Source organism: Heteronotia binoei, chromosome 8 (assembly GCF_032191835.1).
Source record: "Heteronotia binoei isolate CCM8104 ecotype False Entrance Well chromosome 8, APGP_CSIRO_Hbin_v1, whole genome shotgun sequence".
Lineage (NCBI taxonomy): Eukaryota > Metazoa > Chordata > Lepidosauria > Squamata > Gekkonidae > Heteronotia > Heteronotia binoei.
In genome coordinates, this window is record NC_083230.1 from 55,773,194 (window position 1) to 55,794,588 (window position 21,395).

Consider the following 21,395-nt stretch of genomic DNA (forward strand, 5'->3'; position numbering starts at 1 on the left):
ATAATCAAAAACATCTTCCCCAAAAAAAGGTCCTGCAAAATCTAGATGTACCTGAAACCAAGGTTTTCCAGACTGGATTATCTTAACGTTTTAACATATTTGATTGTACACCACTGTGAGCCTGTTCGCAGGGACAGCAGTATAAAAGTCTAATAAATGATAGTAAAACAATACTAAAATAATAATAATGCAAATGTGCCAGTATTGTTGACACTGGACACATTTCTTGCACTCCTAAATCTTCAGCCAAATGTAGCCACCAAATATAGCTGGCAAGTTAAAGCCTTCATGAGAGAGATTCCAGGATGGACTTCATGTAGCTCCTGAAGAACTTGCTATCTTCCTTGTGAAGGGATCACAGTTCTGGCACCCCACAATACACACCTATTTTCCACACTTAATTCAGCCCTCCTGCTCCAATAGGGATGAGTTGCTTCCCCCAGATTCTGTGTGGACCAGTCATGCAGAACGAACTTTGTTACCTGAGACAGAATTGGATCTTGCCTGGTCCAGACTCTGATCTGAGAAACTTTTAATGGTATTTGACTAAGAAGCTCCATCAACTTCGTCAAGGAACTCTTCAGTTCCTGGTGCTTCTGGTACTGGTAATCTGCTCAGGGCATCTGCATTTCCATGTTACCAGCTTTGTAGATTGTCATATCGGGACTTCTGGGCTATGTCACTTTGATCTCAGCAGGGTCTGTGGGTTCTCCTGCCTGCGGCCCCTCTGAATCAGGTGGGTGGAAGACTGCCACGGATGTGACACCCCCAAAGAGACCCTGAAGGGGTCTCCATTCGGCATGGGGCTTTTACAGCAAGACAGGGGTGCAATGGCAGTTGTTCCTGTTCTCTCTGTATGCCCCAAAATTCCCCCCGTTGTGATCGCCATTACAGCAGCAAGAGGTGAATGCCCAATTGCTTGCTTCTCTTCAATAAGCTTTTGATCTATCGCTTCTCCACTTCAAGCATGACAATTCTATGTAGCAAGTAAGTGTGCTTCTATGTAGCAAGTAAGTGTAGCAAGTAAGTGGCTAATGGGTCGTTTTACATTTCAATAAACGGGCAGTTCAAAGAAAGGGAAAGAGGTCGACACCTCCAATTTCCCTGTGAATGAGGCCTCGAAAAGCTAAAAAACATTTTTAAGTACTGGAAATAATTTGAATTAACCTGAATATGGATACTTAAATTGACCCAGATTATAATTGGATATTTGTTAAAGAGACTATTATTTGGCTGCAATAGGTGTCAGACAATGGAGAGCATCACTGCGTTTTTATGCTGAATGTATTCTGTAACCTGCTCCTTGACATGACTAACTCCATTTTGAATTCCTAATACTAACTGTGAAGCAGAAGACCTTGCATATCAAACGGTCTTAGAAATGTTACTAACCCATGCTGTAAACTCCTCTGCATAACACTAACAAAGCAATAGGCCTTTGAAGGTAGCAAGTCTCAAGGAGAGCCAGCAGGGCTCCTCCGTGAGAAAGGGAGCCGCAAGCGATAAGGAGCAGGGAAAGTGTTACTTCTGACAGTAGAGTGTGAGAATGTAGGATTGTTTATGAATGCTTTGATGTAAGGCCTTAAAACCCATGTATGTTTCAGTGCTTGCTATCAGTTCCAATGACTGCCTGTCCAGAACGTTGAGATATCAAATAAACGCTACTACTTTTGCAACAAATGATGGTTCGTTTACTTTGAAGCTCCAACGTCTGACAATACAGTCTGAACAAAATGAGATAATTGTTAGAGGGATTTCTCTTTGTCGTCTGATTGAAATTAATACGCTAACACTCAAAACCCCAGTTGGAGGAGATTGGGAAGGACAGACTATCTGGGACTCTGAGCTACTTTTCAACTTGGATTAATGGACTGAGTTTGCTGACAGAGAAAAATGGCTTTGCCAAAGGAAATCTTCCACAAAAAAGATATTTTAAGCAGTTTAAATTCTCTGAAGCAGGATCTTGGTTTATTGAGAGAGTTGGTTAAGAAACAAATGGGAGCTTTTGTGCTGAAAGCCAGCAAAATCTCAAATCTACATGAGTCGAGTGCTAAAGAGAACCCAGTGACATCTGTGGAATTGAAATGGGAGAGCGACTTGTTGGAAAACGAACAAAAAAAAATCAAAATGGAACCCTATGGCATAGTTTAAAAAGAAGACTGGAAATGGAGATTGACTGAAGTTATGTCGAGAGGAACAAAGGCTGTGGAATTTTTCCCACTTTCTTCAAGAGGGATGACTGCATTAAGGAGTAAGAATTTTAACCAGAAAATCATGATGTAGAAATCCTTCAGAAAGAAGAGCTTCCTGAACTAGATCTCTCTCTGTGGATAGCTGGATATGGACTTTGCAAGAAAATCAGATATGTGATATTAGAAGGCTGTGAGATTTCTTCTCTTTTTTGGGGCTATAATAAGTTGTCTTGTCTAGAATAATATGGACATAAAAGCTAGAGGACTAAAAAGTTTTTGAAAAGAATTTTATGTAAAAATAGTTAACCTAGATAAACTTCTAAGGCAGCAGACAGCATAATTATTTGGTAAATTGGTAAACTTGTCTTTAACAGATAATGATATTAGCTTTTTATGTTTTCAAAGATTTCAGGTTTTTATGTTTGCTATCGATATGGGTAATCCTACAAGTTAGTTTATAATTGTTAAGAAGGTAATCATAATTATTTTGTAAATTAGTAGATCTCCTTCTAATATGTTTCTTTGAAGAAATTGTCTATAATAAGAAAGATAAATTATTGCATTCTATTTCTAGCCTGTTAAGAATAAAGATATTGGTCTCAGACTGTATTAAGGAGAGAGAAGGTGCATTTTAGTTATAAATCAGGAGATAGATTTCTTTTTAGCAAGAATGGGTTTCTTGAAATGTCTCTAACTTTGTGGGTAGTTGGGTATGGAACTCTCAATAAGAACAGGTATGTGACTTTTATTTTTGGGTTATATTAAGTTGTTTTTTTCTAGACCAATAGGGATATAAGAGTTGGATTAATTGTTAAAAAGGCAGACAGCACAGTTATTTTGTAATCTGGCAGATTTGCTTTTAATACGCTCCCCTGGAGAAAGTGTTTATATTGACAAAATACTATATTGCATTTTTTTTAGCTTCTTAAGGATAAAGATATGAATGTTATGTGTTTATGTTAATGAGGATATTGTTAACTAACAAACTAGTCTGTGTTTTCAACATGCTTAAGCTACATCAGCCAGTTCTGTGTTGAAGTTGCTCTGACTTTTTTATACTTATTTGTGTTGAAGAAGAATCATTAGACTTGTATTGCAAGTAATAGTTAAGTAAAAATGTTTTATAGCCATGGCCTATGTGAGGTAGCTTGGCTCCACTTAAAGCTAATTAATACCAATGTCCAACCAACTCTCTGCAGCCTAAGCTGACCTAACAGCTTTCCCTTCTGAGAGTTCACTCTCTTGGAAGGGAAAAGAGATTGCTGGAAGGGAAGACCAGATTAAAAGGGGGGGGGGGACTCCAAAAGCATCCTTCCCCTGAAGATCCTGTGAATTTAGGGGGAGGTGTTTGTGAGTTTTCTGCATTGTTCAGGGGGTTGGACTAGATGACCCTAGAGGTCCCTTCTAACTCTATGATTCTATGATTCTGTACCATTCCACCTTACCCTGGTTTGGGACGAGTGGCTGGAGAAAAACCAGGACCTTCAGGCTCCTGCCGCTGTTGCTCATGGAGGTGAGGTCCAGGGAGGGCTGAGAGATTGCAGTGATCAAAGGGCATCTCTCCTGTGCCTCTGCAGACTTAATTGCTTCCCTCCTGGCCTGCTGTGAGACTGGGAGCACCTATGAGGGCACGGGAGCCAGTGCCGTAGCCACAGCCGCTCGAGGAGCTCCCCGCAGCTTTGCAAACAGAGAGAGAGCGGCTGCAGCTTTAAAAACAGCTGCTAATCTCATGGGGGTGGATTGTATACCTCAATACCTTCATCTCCCCAAAAATTTCTTTCTTCTATAGCTGCTGAGATTGTTGGGCTCTACACAGCTCAGCCAACATGGCCTGCTTGGAGGCAGGGCTGGACAGACTGGAAATCCAGGGAGACAAGCCCCTCCCCTCCAGAATCCAAGCTTTTTCTGCCAGCCCGTGCATACGGAGAGGAGGAACTATATTCCAGGAGTAAAGGAACAGCCTAGAGAACAGTATGCACACAGTAGCTGCAAATACGTACCTAAATCCATGGCACGCAGTTGTGATGATGCAGGCCAACAATGACAGTTTATTATATTTAAAACATATCACTCTCTATTAAAATTCTTCATTATTCCAGTACAATAGGGCACTAGAGGGGTTAAAGCTGACTAACATAGCTTAGCTTTCTTAAAAACCAAAAGCTATTCATTTGAATTAATGCTAAGTATTTTGAAACAATATTTTTTACACTCAAAATCAACAAACACTTTATTCAGTGCCACTTGAAAGTAACAATATGAAAGTTACTTCTCTACACTGCGTTTCATTCCTATTTAACAAATGTGATAGAAAAAATGTTATAATGACTAGCAGCTCTAAAGTCATAGTGCGCATTTAAACCTGAATGGTGATGATTAGAACACAAAAATAAACTAACTTGACATCCAGTTGTTAAACTTATTTGTATCTTCAGGAACATTGTTTTGTTAATTTGGTACATTTGTAATCCCCTGGAGCCTTCCTCTGACTTAATTCAACAATGGAACCACTATATCACGCTGGCTCTATTTAGCAACAACTATCACAACAAATTTCATCATCTCTCTGAAGCTATCGGCAGGGAGGGCAGGATATAAATAATATGTTATTATTATATTATTATTATTAGACAATTAATACTAGAAATGAGTACATTTTGAAGTGAGAAAAAACATCAGGGGAGGGCAGAAAACAGAAATTATCCACTACTCAACATTTCTTAGCAACATTAACTGTCAAGCTCCTGCATATATCTTTCCCTTAGAAGTTGAATTGTGGTACTTACTACTTAATAACCAGGGCCATTGGCTAGGGGATGTTTAGATTCTCATGAAACACCGTTGTGTCACACAAGGGTGAGAACGAAGGCTCTAGTAGCTTCAAATGTCCTTATCTCTTTGATATGCAGTTCTTCCTCTTTTATTGTTTATTATAGTAATATTTGACCCTTAAGATGAAAGTGCCCGCCAAATAGTACTGGCTGTGAACCCCCGTTATATATCTCTGTATGTGCTTTGATTCTTCAGTTCTTTCAGTTACCTGTCTTGTAAGCATCTCTAGGTCTTAATACATGAATCTATTTAAAATAAACAAGGGATATCATTATTGGAACTATCGGAGCTTGACATTCTGAAAGAACTCTCACTTTGGGACTGAACCAGATCCAGTAACTTTTAACGCTATGGCGGAAGAAGCACCAGACAATGGCCAGATCCCAGATCGACCAGCCTCTCCAGAAACCAGAGACTGGGAATCAGGATCCATCCCAAAGCAACCCCCATGGCACATAATGGACACGAGGAGACAGGCTGGGAGGGGTTCCCTGCTGCACATCCAGCGACTATTCATCACCCTGAAGGACTGGGGGCCATGGAGATCCATCAGCTTAATGGATGTCGGCCCGGCCAGACGAGATGCAATCCTGGAACTATGCCCCCTCCAACTAAAAGGGGAAGCAGAGGATGACCAGGACCAGCTAGAAGCAGGAGGGGGTGATGGAAGGGAGGAGAAGGCAACAAGCGCAATCCCTGATGACAAGGGGGAAGAAGACAGGGCGGATCCGAGAGACTTCCTCCAATTGATGAGGTTCGAGATGGTGGAGATGGCACGCAACCTGATGGAAGAAATGCGTGCAAACAACGAGCGCCTTACACAAGAGGTCGGTCAGCAGATCAACCAAGCGTTGGCCACCCGCCCCGCAAGGTAGACCGCCGCCGCCACCCCAGCTGCCACCAGTCCCACAGTCGCTGCCGCAGCCACAGGGGCCACTGGCACAGCTGCAACCCCAGGTGCCCCTGGTACAACCGCCCCCTCCTCCCCGAGATTATGGGAGAGGATGAGAGCTGATGACTACTTTTGATGGGGATCCTGAAGAAGTAGAATACTTCACCATACATTTGGGGTCAAAACTACAAGGAGCAGCCAAGAGATGGTACGTAAGCCTCTATGAGACCCGCAGTCCGAACTGGACACCGTAGAAGCGTTTCTACGAGCCATCCTAACCCAGTATGAAGACCCGCTACAGGAGACTTGGGCCCTAGCCACACTGAGTGATGTGCAGCAAGGGACCCGATCTGTGAAAGAATACGCTGCAGACTTTCAGGCCAATGCAGTCAAAGTACGCAGGTGGAGTGAATTGATGAAGATGGAGAATTTCCAAAGAGGGCTGAATGCCAGGATCCTGGATCGAGCCCTACACCAAGCCCAACCGACCTTGCTGGTGGGGTGGATCTAATTAGCGGAAGAAGTGGAGACCCACATGCGGTGCATCACCCTCCAGCATCAACAGCGGAAAGGGGGGATGTGAGTCTCATTCCGGGGCAAAACCAGAAGGGAAGAAATGGACCCAGCGAGGTGCCACCAAAACCCTCAGGGCCCCGGCATTGCTTCCGATGTGGGGATGTTGAACCACATGGCGAATGAATGCCCGGAAAGACCTCGAAGCCCCCCCTTACTCCAAAGGCCAGCGCACCCAAATCCAAGAAAGCAGAAAGCCATCTGAAGGAATCGGGATGGGGCAGCGAGAAGAGGATGTTATAGTAATGTTGGAGTCCAGAGAGGAATCCTGGAAAGAAGGGCCGTCAGGAAATGGGAGCGACCTGCACTGAGCGGTGCCTAGCAGCAGGTCGGAGATCAAATGGCGCCCTTGAGGGTGAGAATCACAAAAACTTTATTTTTCATTCCACTAACTTTGTTGAACCCTGCCCAAAAATGCTTCATGCATGTAAGGGTTTTGCTGGAGTCGGGGTGTACCAGAGACATAATTACCCCCAAAATGGTAGAGGTTCTAGGACTAGCCAAGAGCCCTCTATACCACCCCATCCAGTTCGAACAGATGGATGGGACAATAACGAAGGGGAAACCCTGCACCGAGCAAACCCAGTTGGTACCAGTGTGGATAGAGGACCACTGGGACACGGAGATTTTTGTAGCAGCCCCCTTGTCCTCATTTGACTTGGTGCTAGGGGTAGGCTGGCTGGTCAAACACAAGCTGAACATTAAGTGGGGTGACCAAATCATAGACTTTAAGGAGCCAGCCTGTGACAGCCATAAGTGGGGAGACAACTGGGGTCTTGATCCACCCCCGGCAAATGAGAAATTATGCCTAACCATAGAAGAAGTGAGATCCATACCCAAAGAGTACAGGGATTTCAAAGCAGTGTTTAGCGAGGAAGAGGCTAATGAGCTATCACCCCACCAAAACACCAACTGCGCCATAGAGCTGATCCCGGGGCAAGACCTGCCCAAAGCCAAAATCTACCCAATGGGATGGGTGGAGAAAATGGAACACTGGAAAATTTTGGATAAGAATTTAGCCAGGGGGTTCATCCGCCTCAGCCACGGCACCTCATGCCACACCAGTGTTATTCCGCAAGAAAAAAGATGGGGGGGGGGCTGAGACTTTGCACCGACTTTAGAGGGATTAACGCAATTTGGGCATCGATCGCCTACCCGATTCTGCTCATAAAAGACTTATTGAATATGGTGTCCCAGGGGAAGATCTTTACAAAATTAGATTTGAGGAAAGCCTACTTCCGAGCACGCATAAGAGAGGGAGATGAGTGGAAGACAGCATTCAACACCCCCCAGGCCAATTTGAATACTTAGTAATGCCTTTTAGATTATAAGGTGCCCCCAGAGTCTTTATGAATTTCATAAACAAGGTGTTCAGGGAATACTTGGACAAAGGGGTCATAGTTTACCTGGATGACATCATTATTTATTCAAATGACATGCAAACACGTGAGACTAGTAAGAGAAGTCTTGAAAACGGAAGATTGGTATCACTTACCGTGAAGCTTCCTTCTCGGTGGACTGGCAGTGGGTCGGTCCGACTACTGGGTATAGGCTCCTCCTCGTCACAGGGTCGGGTGCTCCAATCGATCCGGAGGGGGAGTGGCCTATACCACCCAGGACGCGCCAGTTGTATCCAAGCCGCATCCCCCTAATAATAAAAATTTTCACCACCTCCCCATTCACGTACAGAGACGAATAAATGAGAAGATTAGTTTATTACAGTTCAACACACCATACAAATGGCAGATTGAAAAAAAGTCACTGTTAAACAAAGCAAAGGTAACATCCTCCCCACAGGGAAAGCACCATTGCTCCAGGATCCATCTCCAAAACTCAGGAAGCCGCTCAACCTTTAACGGGCGGGCCGGACCGACCCACTGCCAGTCCACCGAGAAGGAAGCTTCACGGTAAGTGATACCAATCTTCCGTTCTCCGGTGGTCTGGACAGTGGGTCGGTCCGACTACTGGGACGTAACAAAGCTGAACATCCCCGGGCGGGACCGGCTTCCCTGTTTAGAGTGCATGCTGCAGCACACGCCTCCCAAAGGCCACCTCCGCTGAAGCCCATTTATCCACTTTATAGTGCCTGGTAAAGGTATGTACCGATTTCCAAGTCGCTGCCTTACACACAGCTTCTAAGGATGGAAAGGACCGGTACACAGCTGATGTTGCAGCACCCCTTAGAGAATGGGCCGTGATCCCATCTGGAGGGGTTTGACCTTGGGCCTTGTAAGCACTCCCGTAGCCACCTGCTAAGGGAGGAAGTGGAGACCTGTCGTCCCTGCGACTACTTGCTAAATGAAACAAACAATGCATCAGACTTCCTCCAGTCTTTTGTGCGATCAATGTAAAAACTAAGTGCCCTCCTAACGTCTAAACAGTGCAGCTCCCTTTCCTTGGGAGACTGGGGGTTGGGACAAAAATTTGGAAGAACCAACTCCTGGGACCTATGAAAGACAGAATTAACTTTAGGAATGAAAGATGGGTCTGGCCTCAGCACCACCCTTTCATTATGGAAAACACAAAGTTCCTAGTTGACCGACAGGGCCCTTAACTCAGACACTCTCCGTGCTGTAGTGATACCCACTAGAAAAATTGTTTTTTAGAGTCAGTTCCTTCAGTCCACAGGAAGCCATAGGTTCGAAGGGACGCCCACACAACGCAGTTAGTACTATATTCAACTTCCACGAGGGGAATCTATGTACCTGTGGGGGCTTAAGGAGAGCAACACCCTTCAGGAACCGTTTAATGTGCGGATGCGCTGACAAGGACTTACGTCCCCGCACCCCCTGTATAGACGATATGGCCGCCACCTGACGCCATAGCGTGCTGGTAGAAAGCCCCTTGTCTGCCCCTTCCTGAAGAAAACCTAGAATACCATTTACCTTCACCTTCATCGGATCCCACCCCCGTAAGGTAGACCACGAAGCAAAAACCTTCCAGGTGGTATTGTATATCCTATTAGTGGAACACTTACGCGATGCTAACATAGTGTCCACCACTCTGGTGCTACAACCTAGTTCCTTGAGCTGTAACCGCTCAACTTCCAAACTGTCAATTGCAACATGTCTGGTTGAGGATGAGACATGCTGCCCTGTGTCAGAAGGTCGTCCCTCCCTGAATAGACAACCTCAGGAGCTCCTGGAACCATGACCGTCTCGGCCAGAAGGGAGCCACCAACACCATCTCCGCCTTTAGTTCCACCACCCTCTGTAACACCCTGGGTAATAGAGGAAGGGGCGGGAAGGCCTACACTAGTCCCGTCGGCCATGCAGCGCTGAGGGCATCAGTTCCTTCTGCCCTTGTGTCTCTGACCTTGGCCAAGAACCTGTCCACTTGGCAACTTTCTGCCGTGGCAAACAAGTCCACCGACACAGGTCCGTACCTGTCCACTATTAGACGGAAGGTGTCCCTGTGTAACATCCACTCTGTTTGGTCCAGCCAGCGTCTGCTGAGCCAATCCGCTAGCAGATTGTCCTTCCCTGGAACATGCATCGCTTTGATTGACAGGAAATTGACTTCGGCCCACTCGAAGAGAACCTTCGCCTCGGCATGAAGTGATTTCACCCTGGTTCCTCCCTGTCGATTAACATATGCTTTGGCGGATGAGTTGTCCGTTTTCACCAGGACATGGTGACCCCTCAGAACTGCCTGCAACCCTAACCGGATCGCCCTGAGTTCCAGGAAGTTGATACTGCGCTTCATCTCGTGAGGCTCCCACTGACCCTGGATCATTTGATCCTGTGAGTGAGCCCCCCAACCCCATAAACTGGCATCTGTAGTCATGCAAACCCTCTGAGGTTCGCGAAGCAGATAACCTGGACTGAAAAGACCCGGGTTCAACCACCACTGTAACTGGGACGTCACCTCTAACGGTAGTGTCACCAGTTTGGGAATTTTGTTCCTTATAATCTCCTGAAAAGACCGCAGAAAAAATTGTAGGGGATGAGTGTGGAATCTGGCCCAAGACAGTAGATCCTGAAAGGATACCATCATCCCTAAGACTTGTGCTAACTTCATGACTGGCACCTTCGGTTGCTGTAACACCCCTTGCAGAAGGAGGCAAAACTTCTCCCGTCTCTCTGGGGTTAAGAAGACTCTGTCCACCTTTGTATTTATTTCCTCTCCCAGATGCACTAGTATCTGAGAGGGAAGCAGATTGCTCTTCTCTAGGTTCACCACGAAGCCGTGAGAGCGCAACATGGTCACTGTCTGCTGCATGCCCTCCAGGCATTGCTGGTGGGACCCTGCCTTCACCAGAATGTCGTCCAGGGAAGGAAATAGGGCCACACCCCGCAATCTCAGCTCCGCCACCAGGGTCACCAGAATTTTTGTGAATACCCGGGGCGCAGACTTCAGACCAAACGGCAGGGCTCGATATTGAAAATGCTTCCCCCCGTAGGAGAAACGCAGAAAACTTCTGTGTGATTCCCGAATGGGAACATGCAAGTAGGCCTCTGACAGATCCAAGGAAGCCAGAAAAACCTGAGGCTGAATGGCTAGCAATACTGACCATAGTGTCTCCATCTTGAAATGTTTTGTCAGGATGAACTTGTTGAGCCATTTCAGATCCAGAATGGTTCTGAAGTCCCCGTTCTTTTTGGGAACTAAAAATATCACCAAATAGACCCCCAAACCCTGTTGAAGTACCGGGACGGCCTCCACTGCCCCTATATTCACCAAGTGCTGAATGGCCGACAACATTGCTCTGTGAGCAGATAAATCTTTTTTTCCGGGGAACCCCTCGAAAATGGTTGGGGGGAAGAGAGTGGAATTCCAAGGCGTAACCTTGTTCCACTACTTCTAGAACCCACTTGTCCTGAATTGACTGATTCCAAATGTCTGTGAAAAGGGAAGGGCGACCCCCTATTTTGTTTGTCGGCTGGTGAGAGGCATAGTCACTGGGATCCTCCTTTCTTGGAGGGATTTTTGGAACCCTGATCTGCCTTCCCAGAGTAGTATGGTTTGGGATCACGCCCCTTCTGCTGCCACTTGCCTCTGAAGGGACGAAAGGAACCTGGACTGGATGGTTTCTTCGAATCTCGAAAGGAAGGAAAGGACTTCCTCTGTTTCGACTCTTTACTCTTGGAAGGTAAAACCTTCTTTTTATCCTTGTTCTCAATGAGGTATCTATCTAGACCCTCCCCGAACAACAAGGCTCCTTTAAAAGTTACCGCTGCCACCCTGGCTTGGGCTGCAGTGTCTACCTCCCAATTACGCAACCAAATGTTGCGTCTGGCAGCTACCCCACATGCCATGGCCCTGGCCGCCAGTTGCATAGTGTCTAATGAACTATCTGCCACGAAGGCAGCGGATAAAGCAATCTTTTTTAACTCGTCCTTGAACTCCTTAGGAGCTCCACTGTCTGCTGCTGCCAAGTTATTAGACCACGTGCACATTGCTCTGGCAAACAATGAAGACGTAGTGGCTGCCTTGATGGCCCAAGATGTCGCTTCAAACTCTTTGCGTAAGGCCTGCTCAACCCTCCTATCGCATGGATCCCTGGGTAAACCATCTGCGTCCATAGGAAGGACCGAATTGGAAATCAGGCTAGTTACAGGGTCATCCACTGTTGGTAACTTTAATCTCTTAGTAGCCTGTGGAATAAGCGAATAAAGTTTGGAGAGAACCTGTTGGTTTGCTTTAGGCTTAGGCGGACGTTCCCATTCCGCTTTGACTAAGGCAAAAAAGGCCGCAGGCAAAGGAACCCCTGTCTGAGCCCTGCTCAATTTTGGCATCATCTCCCCTGAACCTGTGGGGAGATCAGGATCCAACTCCTCATTTTCTTTAGGAGTGGGTACAAAGTTGAGGGTCCTCAGTACTTTGGGAAGCAATTTTGAATAGTATTCAGAAGGAAAGAACCTAGATTGAACAGTGTCAGTCTGCTCCTCCTTGTCTGACAGTTCGCCCTCCTCCTTATCTGACTGCTCAGAGTTTTCTGATTCCTCAGCTGAGCTCAAGAGGGGGGAATCCAAACCCAAAGGAGGCTTGATCTTAGAGCGTCCTTCCATAGTGTCACTGGGACTAGTATCTCTGCCCCTTTTCCCTCCATCCTTCTTTTTTGGTTGTAGGGAAGCAGGGGAGTCCAGCTGCTGACGAAGGTCCTGTCCCAACTCTTTTAGCAGCTCTTTCTTAAGCCAAAGGACTAAATTTGACTTGGCATCCTCTCCTGTGAGGTCAAGATTCTGAGCCTCCTGTTGAGGAGTCAGAGCCGCAGACATAAGAGGTAGATCACATTCGCTGTGTGAGTTGCTGTGTGAGCTAGCCGCCATTTTGAAGCTTCTCACGTCCCTATAAGGGAAGGAAAGGCAAAAGCAACTAAAAAAGAAGCGGGAAAAGGCTCAGAATGGAAGACAGAATGTCTCCGTTGCGCCCTCTATTGGGCCTTTTGGTATCTTGCCTTCCAGTCAGGAACAAACCCCCTCAGAGGCCTCTCTCTCTCACTCCTTTGCCAAGCCTATATGACTAGGCAGTCCGAAGGAGAGACAACGCGGGCAGCCTGGGGACCCATCTGAAGCCCCGTGGACTCGCGCGCAGCCCTGTTGCTGTAGGGCGGCTTACCGCGCTGCCTCTGCGCTTGCCGCCTCTCTTTCCTTCCGGCTTGGTTCCAATCGCGACTGCGAGGGAACGAAGCACTGCGGGCGTCTGCCGTTCGCTCAAGGTCTACTCGTGAGTAGACCCTGCAGACTGCCGCCACCGGTGTTGTTGGGACCGATCCCAACGCTTCCGGTCTGTTTTGTTTCAGTAATCCGGATCTTCTGTGCTTCTCAGCAAGCGCCTGGAGAAAAACCGTCCTGCCTCGTGCAGGGCCGGGAGAAGAACTGGCGCGTCCTGGGTGGTATAGGCCACTCCCCCTCCGGATCGATTGGAGCACCCGACCCTGTGACGAGGAGGAGCCTATACCCAGTAGTTGGACCGACCCACTGTCGAGACCACCGGAGAACACTCTACAACCATAAACTGTTTGCTAAGCTGTTGAAATGCGAGTTCCATAAAGTGAACTAGATTACTTAGGCTACTGGGTGTCGGGGAAGGGATTGTCAATGGACCCGGCCAAAGTACCAGTGGTTTTAGACTGGCAGCCCCCCAAAACACGAAAACAATTACAATCTTTTATCGGATTTGCAAACTTCTATTGTGATTTTATCCAGGGGTTCACCCAGACCATGCTACCTCTAACAGACTTACTAAAAACCAAAGGAAAGGGTCCCGATGTGAAAAAACCTGGGACGAAACTCACTTGGACGAACAAGTGTCAAAAGGCATTTGAAAAGCTAAAGAGGCTGTTCACTAGTGAACCAGTGCTAATGCACCCCAATGAATTAAAACCCTTTGTGGTACAATGTGACACTAGTGACATGGCTGTGGGGGAAATTTTAATGCAAGTGGATGAACAGGTGAACTTAAGATGGTGCGCCTATATTTTCCACAAATTTTCTTCTGAGCAACGGAACTGGTTGGTATGGGACAAAGAGGTGTTTGCAGTTAAGTTCGCCCTAGAAACTTGGTACTCCTGGTTGAAGGGGGCCCGAGTTCCCTTTGAAATATAGACTGATCACAAAAACTTAGAAGCCCTGACAGGCCAAAGGAAGTTAAGTGAGAAACAAATTCGGTGGGCCGGCTTCTTTGCCAAGTTTGATTTCAAATTAAAACACATTCCCGGCTCCCGCAACTTTTTAGCAGCCGTGCTCTCCCTACTCCTACAGCACAATAGCCAAAAGGAAGAATTAATAGATTCCTTAATCTCTCCTTCCCACCTCTGAGGGACTGTAATGACGAGATCTCAGAAACTCTGTTTACATGCGGAGGAACATTGGGGAGGAGGCTAAAAGCGGCAGTTGAAGCAGAAGGTGAGAGTCAGCCCAAGGAAATGTGCCGCAGATAATAAAACTGCTAGTCATTTTGGGTACATCAAGACACAACACTTAGTAAATCAGGAGTTTTGGTGGCCGTTGTTGAAGAGGGACATCTCTAAGTATGTTGCTTCTTGCATAGTCTGTGTGATGGCTAAACGAAGGTGGGGGGGGACCTCCGGGACTGTTACAATCCCTGGAAACAGCTAGCCGGCCATGGTCGATAGTCTCCCTGGATTTTATAGTGGAGTTATCCCCCCTCTCAAGGGAAAACGGTGATATTGGTAGAAGTGGATACCTTTTCCAAGCAAGCCCATTTCATTCCTTGCTCGAAAATACCCACAGCTAAAAAAAATAGCGCAGTTATTCTTCCAACAAGTGCTGAAACTCCACTCATTTTCTGATAAGCTAGTTAGTGACTGTGGAGTTCAGTTCATCGCCAACTTCTGGCGGGGGTTTTGCAAACTGACTAACAGGGGTTAAGTTTGGCTTACCATCCCCAGACAGACGGTCAGACGAAACGAATGAATGCGCTGCTAGAACAATATTTACAGTGTTTTGTAAACCATCAGCAGTTGAACTGGGTAGAACTGCTGCGGTTTGCTGAGTATAGATACAACAACAGTATGCACAGCTCTACAAAAGCAACCGTGTGGTAAATGGTTATAACAGGAAACCGTTCCCTCTCCTGCCAGGGATAGAACGGGAGCATCCTCCCTCCACTTTTGAACGATGGGCCAAACGGAGCGAAGCCTGGGCAGCAATACAGGAGAACCTAGATGCCGCCAAAAACACTATGACAAGCATCATTCTCCCACCTGGGATTTTAAAGTGGGTGACACCGTGTTTCTGTCCACCAAAAACTTACTGTTGCATCAACCTTCCCAAAAACTGGCTTACAAATATGTGGGGCCTTTTAAGATCAAAAGGGTGATAAAGTGACTGTGGAATTGGAACTGCCTCAAATGTTTAGTAAAATTCACACCGTTTTCCATTCCAGTTTACTTTGCCGGGACCCTGGGGGGGGAGAAATGGCACCCTCGACCAGAGGCGCCGGACCCAATCCCAGTGGGGGATCAGAACTATCACAAAGTGGGAGAGATCCTGGACACTAAGCTGAAGCGGGGAGTGCTATATTATTTGGTTAGATGGAAATATTTCCCACCCTCACATGACACATGGATAGTTGAAACAGATGTAAAAGCTCCGCTGTTAAACAATTTTACAATTTCCCCAGAAACCCCGAGGGCCTGCCTGAGGGGGGGCAGTATGTTAAACTCTTGCATATATCTTTCCCTTAGAAGTTGAATTCTGGTATTTACTACTTAACAGCCAGGGCCATCTGGCTAGAGGATGTTTAGATTCTCATGAAACACTGTTGTGTCTCACAAGGGTGAGAACGAAGGCTCTAGTAGCCTCAAACGTCCTTATCTCTTTGATATGCAGTTCTTCCTCTTTTGTTGTTTATTACAGTAACATTTGACCCTTAAGGTAGAAGTGCCCACCAAATAGTAATGGCTGTGAACCCTCATTATATATCTCTGTATGTGCTTTGATTCTTCAGTTCTTTCAGTTACCTGTCTTGTAAGCATCTCGAGGTCTTAATAAATGAATTTATTTGAAATAAACAAAGGATATCGTTACTGGACTATCGGAGCTTGACATCAATGACTTTATTTTACTATTTTAACAACACAAAATGCATTATTTAGTAAATAAGTTGAACTACATGGCACATTTATGATATTTAAAAGAACACGTCTTAATTTTATACAAGCAAAATTGTTAACACACCCAACAAGAGAGCCAGCAAAAAGGAGATGCAAACCACTACATCCTATGCTATCTTAGCATACATATCTGGATTGATGTTATCTACCCCACTGCCACCTCCCATAGGTGGCAGACATACCACATTGTTCTACCTATGGATAATTATAAATCCAAAGGCTCTAATGAATTTCTGGAATCTTTGCAATGTCTCTGTAGAAGCCTTGACAGGGCCCTGAAATGAAGAATATGCTAAGGCCTTATTCAGGCCCTTACTTCACTGTCTTTTTCACAGCTTCAAAGAACAGAGAAACTCTCTGACCTGATGAGTTTCCAAAAACAGCTAGGAAAGTTTCCAAAAACTGCTGGTGAAAGATTCATGCTGTATCCAACAGATCACAGCAGAAATCCATCTGAAGGCATTTTAGATACCAATTGTAAAAAACGCTCTTTAATCACACACACACACACACACACCACTACTGCATCAGCTGGCACTTGTTCGGTAGAGCTTTTCATCATTGCCTGGAGTCTGCTAACATCTAGTTAGGGCCTCCTGCATGAGGATAACTGAATTATACTTTAAGATGCCTTTGCAAACATTTTTGCAGCAGGCAAGATTCTTGGGTTTATGAATGCTATAAAATATACACTTGCCCTTCATGGTTAGTCAAAACATGCAACAAAAAGTTGACAACTTTTTTGTCAGGATTTTATGTCATTTGCATAGACTTTGTACTGAGCCATAATTTTATTAGTTAAAAATGGCAAAATTTTATGTATTTTTATTAGCTCCTTTGAACAGCTGTGAGAAAGCAGAATAAAAGTTATTGAACAGACGAATGAATGAACAGGAGACAAATTACAGAATCAGAACACCATGAACGAACTATGCAAGGCAAGGTAGACCATAAACAATATAGAAAGCATTTCTTTCACTTTTCTGCATCTTCTGCTGCCTGGCTGTACACTAAAAGTGCCTGCCTATGCTATTAAGATAGTCACTAAAAGCAAGTCGCGCTCAGCTGCTGCCACTACCATCAGGGGTATCATTAGCTTGTTGGGCTATGCCAGCCAGCCCAATGCCAAGAACACTGTCTGCTTGCCCAGGCATTTTGCTCATGGTCACCACCATGGTTGTAGAACTGCTTGCCTTGACAACCAGCAGTAGAAGGTTGAGAGCAAGCAATGTTTTATGTTTTTTCCCATATTCTTGATTCTATAATGTACTGAGCAATTTTTCCAAGATACATAGCCAATACTACCCTTAAAAGATAAGCAGCCAAAGCTAAAACTACTACTCTTGATTCATCATTGCATCTGATAGAAAGGAAGAGGTTTCCAAGTGTAGTTTTCCTGTCCCCCAGAAAGAATTCTGAATTTATTTAATGTAGTTAAATAATGTCGTTTTTCACATAAAATTATTTTTGTTCTTTGGCTTCTTTCCATCCCCCCACCACCACAACAAGCCATATGCCAACTTGCACTTTAAACATCTATTCTTGGAATGCTTAGAGTATTAATTATGGAGATCGGACCCAGATTAATACAAACAAGTAAGATGCATTTTCCCATTATTGAGTGTCCTTGTAATTCATTCTATTAATAACTATAAAGCAGAAAATGTTCATAAACTGTATGGGATTTGAAAAAGTATAGACATGAACTCTCAATTGGTTTATAGCAAAATTCAAAGTTATTAGTCTATTGAAGTTGCAGCATCAAAACTTTTAACAGAAAAGCCAATGTTCAAAAATGAAATGAAAGACTCTTACAGAATGCTTTTAACTCTTCCGATCTGAATGTGTATGCAAACTGAAGAAGTGAGATTACAATGGCAAATCTCCAAAGAGCTACTTCAAGATAGAAAATGTATTCCTAGTGAGTTTTAATTAAAAAAACCAAACCATAAAACCCCTAACACTTAGGCTGTTTGTAACACAAAACACACTAAGTAAACCAAACACATTTGTTTTAAAAGATGTTGAATATATGGTTCAACATTCCATTAATTAAACAAAATGCTTCTTACCATGGCTATGGGCTGTTCCTGGACTGAGTGATGGCTGGAATAGTTCTTTGGTTGGAGTAAGATACCCTTCTTTTCCCTGACGCTGGCTCATCTTTCCAGGAGTCAGTACATGAGACTCATCATTGTTAGTTACCACAGCTGGAAAACCAAACCAAACAAAAGCTCCCTCAGTATAAAAGCTTATGCAGAAAATAGTAAGGCAGCAGTAAGGAGCTATCTCATTCAACAAGTAAATCCAGGAGTATATCTTTCAGGCATACCATGCATGCTTTATTTCCAAATTCAGTTTTTCCTCCCCCTTCACTTAGCTAAGGAGATAAAAAAGCCTCTACAGGAGAGACAGGCTTCACACTTCAATATAAATTACTACTACTTCACTCAAAGTATCCCAAGCAACTACTAAGAGACATAGAGCAAAGGGTCTTTTCTGTTGCATTTAAACACATGCCCTTCTTTATGCTGCTTCAGAAGACCTAGGCCATTACTGAAGCAATCACACAGCCACTTACTTCCACTCCAACACCGCCTTAACTCCACTCTTGGGTGATGTGATTCTGACATGGAAAGGAGGCTCCTCCCATATGATCTAGATTTTCCACTGTTACTGGTATATGAGAAACACTGCAGTGGCACCTATAACACTAACATTACATCAAAATAATCTTTATTCATAAAACTTCAAAGTTCTGGGGAAAACTGTGAAAGTGTTCAAACTGGATGACCAAGTTTGCTTTTAAAAATTAAACTCAGGTTTCTTAACACAGCATTTTACAGTCTTCATTACAGCCTTAAAACATTTTTTCTCACTGCTTTTAAAAGGGAACCTTCCCAAAGGAGAACTTCTAATTTACAGATTAATTGTACTTTTTCAGTCACTGAAGATGCAGAAGTCTTGCTATACTTGTAAGCATCAGAATAGTCTTGCTACACCTGTAAACATCTTGATTAATGATCTGTCTAAGAGAACTTCCTAGAGACCTTTACAGATACAATGCAATAAAGATAAAACTTTACAGAGCAGTCAGTGCTTCTGCACTAGCTATTATTTGCTCCATTTTAATGAAGAACACTGCAACACAGAGAAAGTTTCTCAGCCAGGGCTTTTAACCCTTTACATTTTCCTCCTTTCCTTCTGCTTCCAGCTTAACTCAGGAGAGGCAAAATCAACACAGAAGTGTAGTGGGACTTAAAAGACAGTATCGTATTCCAACATGAACTTTCATGAGTCAAAGCTCACTTTCTCTGGAATTATCTGGAGTAAGAGCCTAAATAAATAATCTCCTGCTATCTCCCTCAGCCAGTTAAGGTATCCATGCTGTTAATTATCAGTTTTGTTTTCAGATGATACAAAGATTGAAATTAAGCACTACTTTTCACTTGTCAGGCAAAGCCAGTTTGGTGAAGTGTGCAGACTCTTATCTGGGAGAACCGGGTTTGCTTCCCCACTCCTCCACTTGCACCTGCTAGCATGGCCTTGAGTCAGCCATAGCTCTGGCAGAGGTTGTCCTTGAAAGGGCAGCTGCTGTGAGAGCCCTCTCCAGCCCCACCCACCTCACAGGGTGTCTGTTGTGGGGGAGGAAGGTAAAGGAGATTGTGAGCCGCTCTGAGACTCTTCGGAGTGGAGGGTGGGATATAAAAACAATATCTTCTTTAAGTAAGTTGTATTATTATTCTAGTTCTATTACGAAACAAAGTAAATGAGCAGTAGCTTTTACTGATTAATGGCAGAACTCAATACCTGCTCCCCCTCAAACACACACAGACAGATGATTAATAACTCATGAATGTCAGGAGAAAACAGGAATCAGCTCAGAAAACAAAAAAAAATTAGAAAAGTTGCAAAAACAAGCAGAAGTTCTGCTGAACAATGTTCACAGTGCAATCTTGCCCTTGGGGGCAGGCCTTTTTATGGGGAATACAGCACTATATTTGTGCAGTGCACTCTCAACTGTTTCTGAAAACTACAGATGAGTAAAATAAACCGTATGTGGATTCCTGAAATCCAATCCATTTCTATATATACACAACCTGCAGTTTTGAAATAAGGCTATTTTTCTTCCCATATCTAATCAGTTAGAATTTCATGTCCCAAAACAGTTGTTCTGGTGGCTATTTTTTTTCCACTTCTAATATTTTCCATTACAAAAGCACATATCCTTCCAAAGTATAACAATGCCCTCTGGAGGATTCACCATAGAACTGCACGTTTCCGCAAGTTCCAAAGAGATAGATAGCATTATGTCTGATATCCATGAAAGAGAATGAGGTGGGAACACTAAGATGGCAGAATGGATGGAACCACTCCAAACTACAGGTGGAGATTTATGTTTTGGAATATAACCTGATGTTGAAAATCTCCCTGCAGAAAAAAAACCACAGCAAACAAAGAGTGAGGACCGAAGTTATGCATTTTTTCAATTTGCATGGAGTTGTTCACGTGCAGGAGCATTCAAAGCTAGAATTTTGCCGTCTGATGTGGTAAAACCCATTCTATTACCTCAACTAGGATCAAGTTTTTAACATGTCATAAAACTCAACTAGGATCAAGCTTTTAACATGTCATAAAACTCCTGTGATTGGTGCTGTAATAGGTGAACAAATTTATTGTGGAACAAACAAATCATGTATCCTTAATTAGAACATTTACAAACAGGAATACAGAAAAAATGTGAAAAGGCCACAAATCACAAGGACAGTCACATTTTTCTTTTCTTTGTAAAGCTCAAATGTATACAAGATATGAATGTTTATGGTGTTTCTAAGAATGCACTTTTTGCATTTTGGGGTCTTTTGACTCCACTATTACCAATTATTTTCTATGCCCACTTCCAAAGATGCCCTTCATACATCTGTTAGAGAAGGTTCTAGCCTACACAGCCTAACATCACCATAAAATCTGTTTAAATTGTCTAGAAGTATAATTCTGCTAATGGTAAACATTACAGCTATCTATATTAGAAAAATCTAACACAACACAATACATCCAATTACTAGAGAAACTATTACAGCTTCCACACAAGGAAACAAAGGAAATCTGTTTGGAATTTGTAAGTTCTGAATTACTAGCATGGACAGTGCCCAAATATGATAACCGAAGCCAGAAGGGGAATTGTCCAAAATGAGCCTGTTATCTGGGAACTTGTATTACCTTGTATTACGATATTCAGCCCCAGTTACAGAGGACATACCACTTTCATGATTTGGGGGGACCTCAGGTGTGATCAATAATCTGCATGAACTAAAGGGGAGCA

General features: G+C 44.2%; 1 protein-coding gene across 4 annotated transcripts in view; it reads right to left on the reverse strand.

Moving 5' to 3' along the window:
- OSBPL8 (oxysterol binding protein like 8) overlaps nt 1-21,395 on the reverse strand; it is a 177,507-nt gene that overhangs the window by 77,831 nt on the left and 78,281 nt on the right. For 3 of the 4 annotated variants that reach the window (XM_060245109.1, XM_060245108.1, XM_060245111.1), the window contains one exon: nt 18,145-18,282. In XM_060245109.1, the coding sequence (XP_060101092.1) occupies nt 18,145-18,282 (138 nt within the window). Of the gene's footprint in view, nt 1-18,144; nt 18,284-21,395 lie in introns of those variants that run through there. The other variant, XM_060245110.1, reaches the window with a different exon arrangement.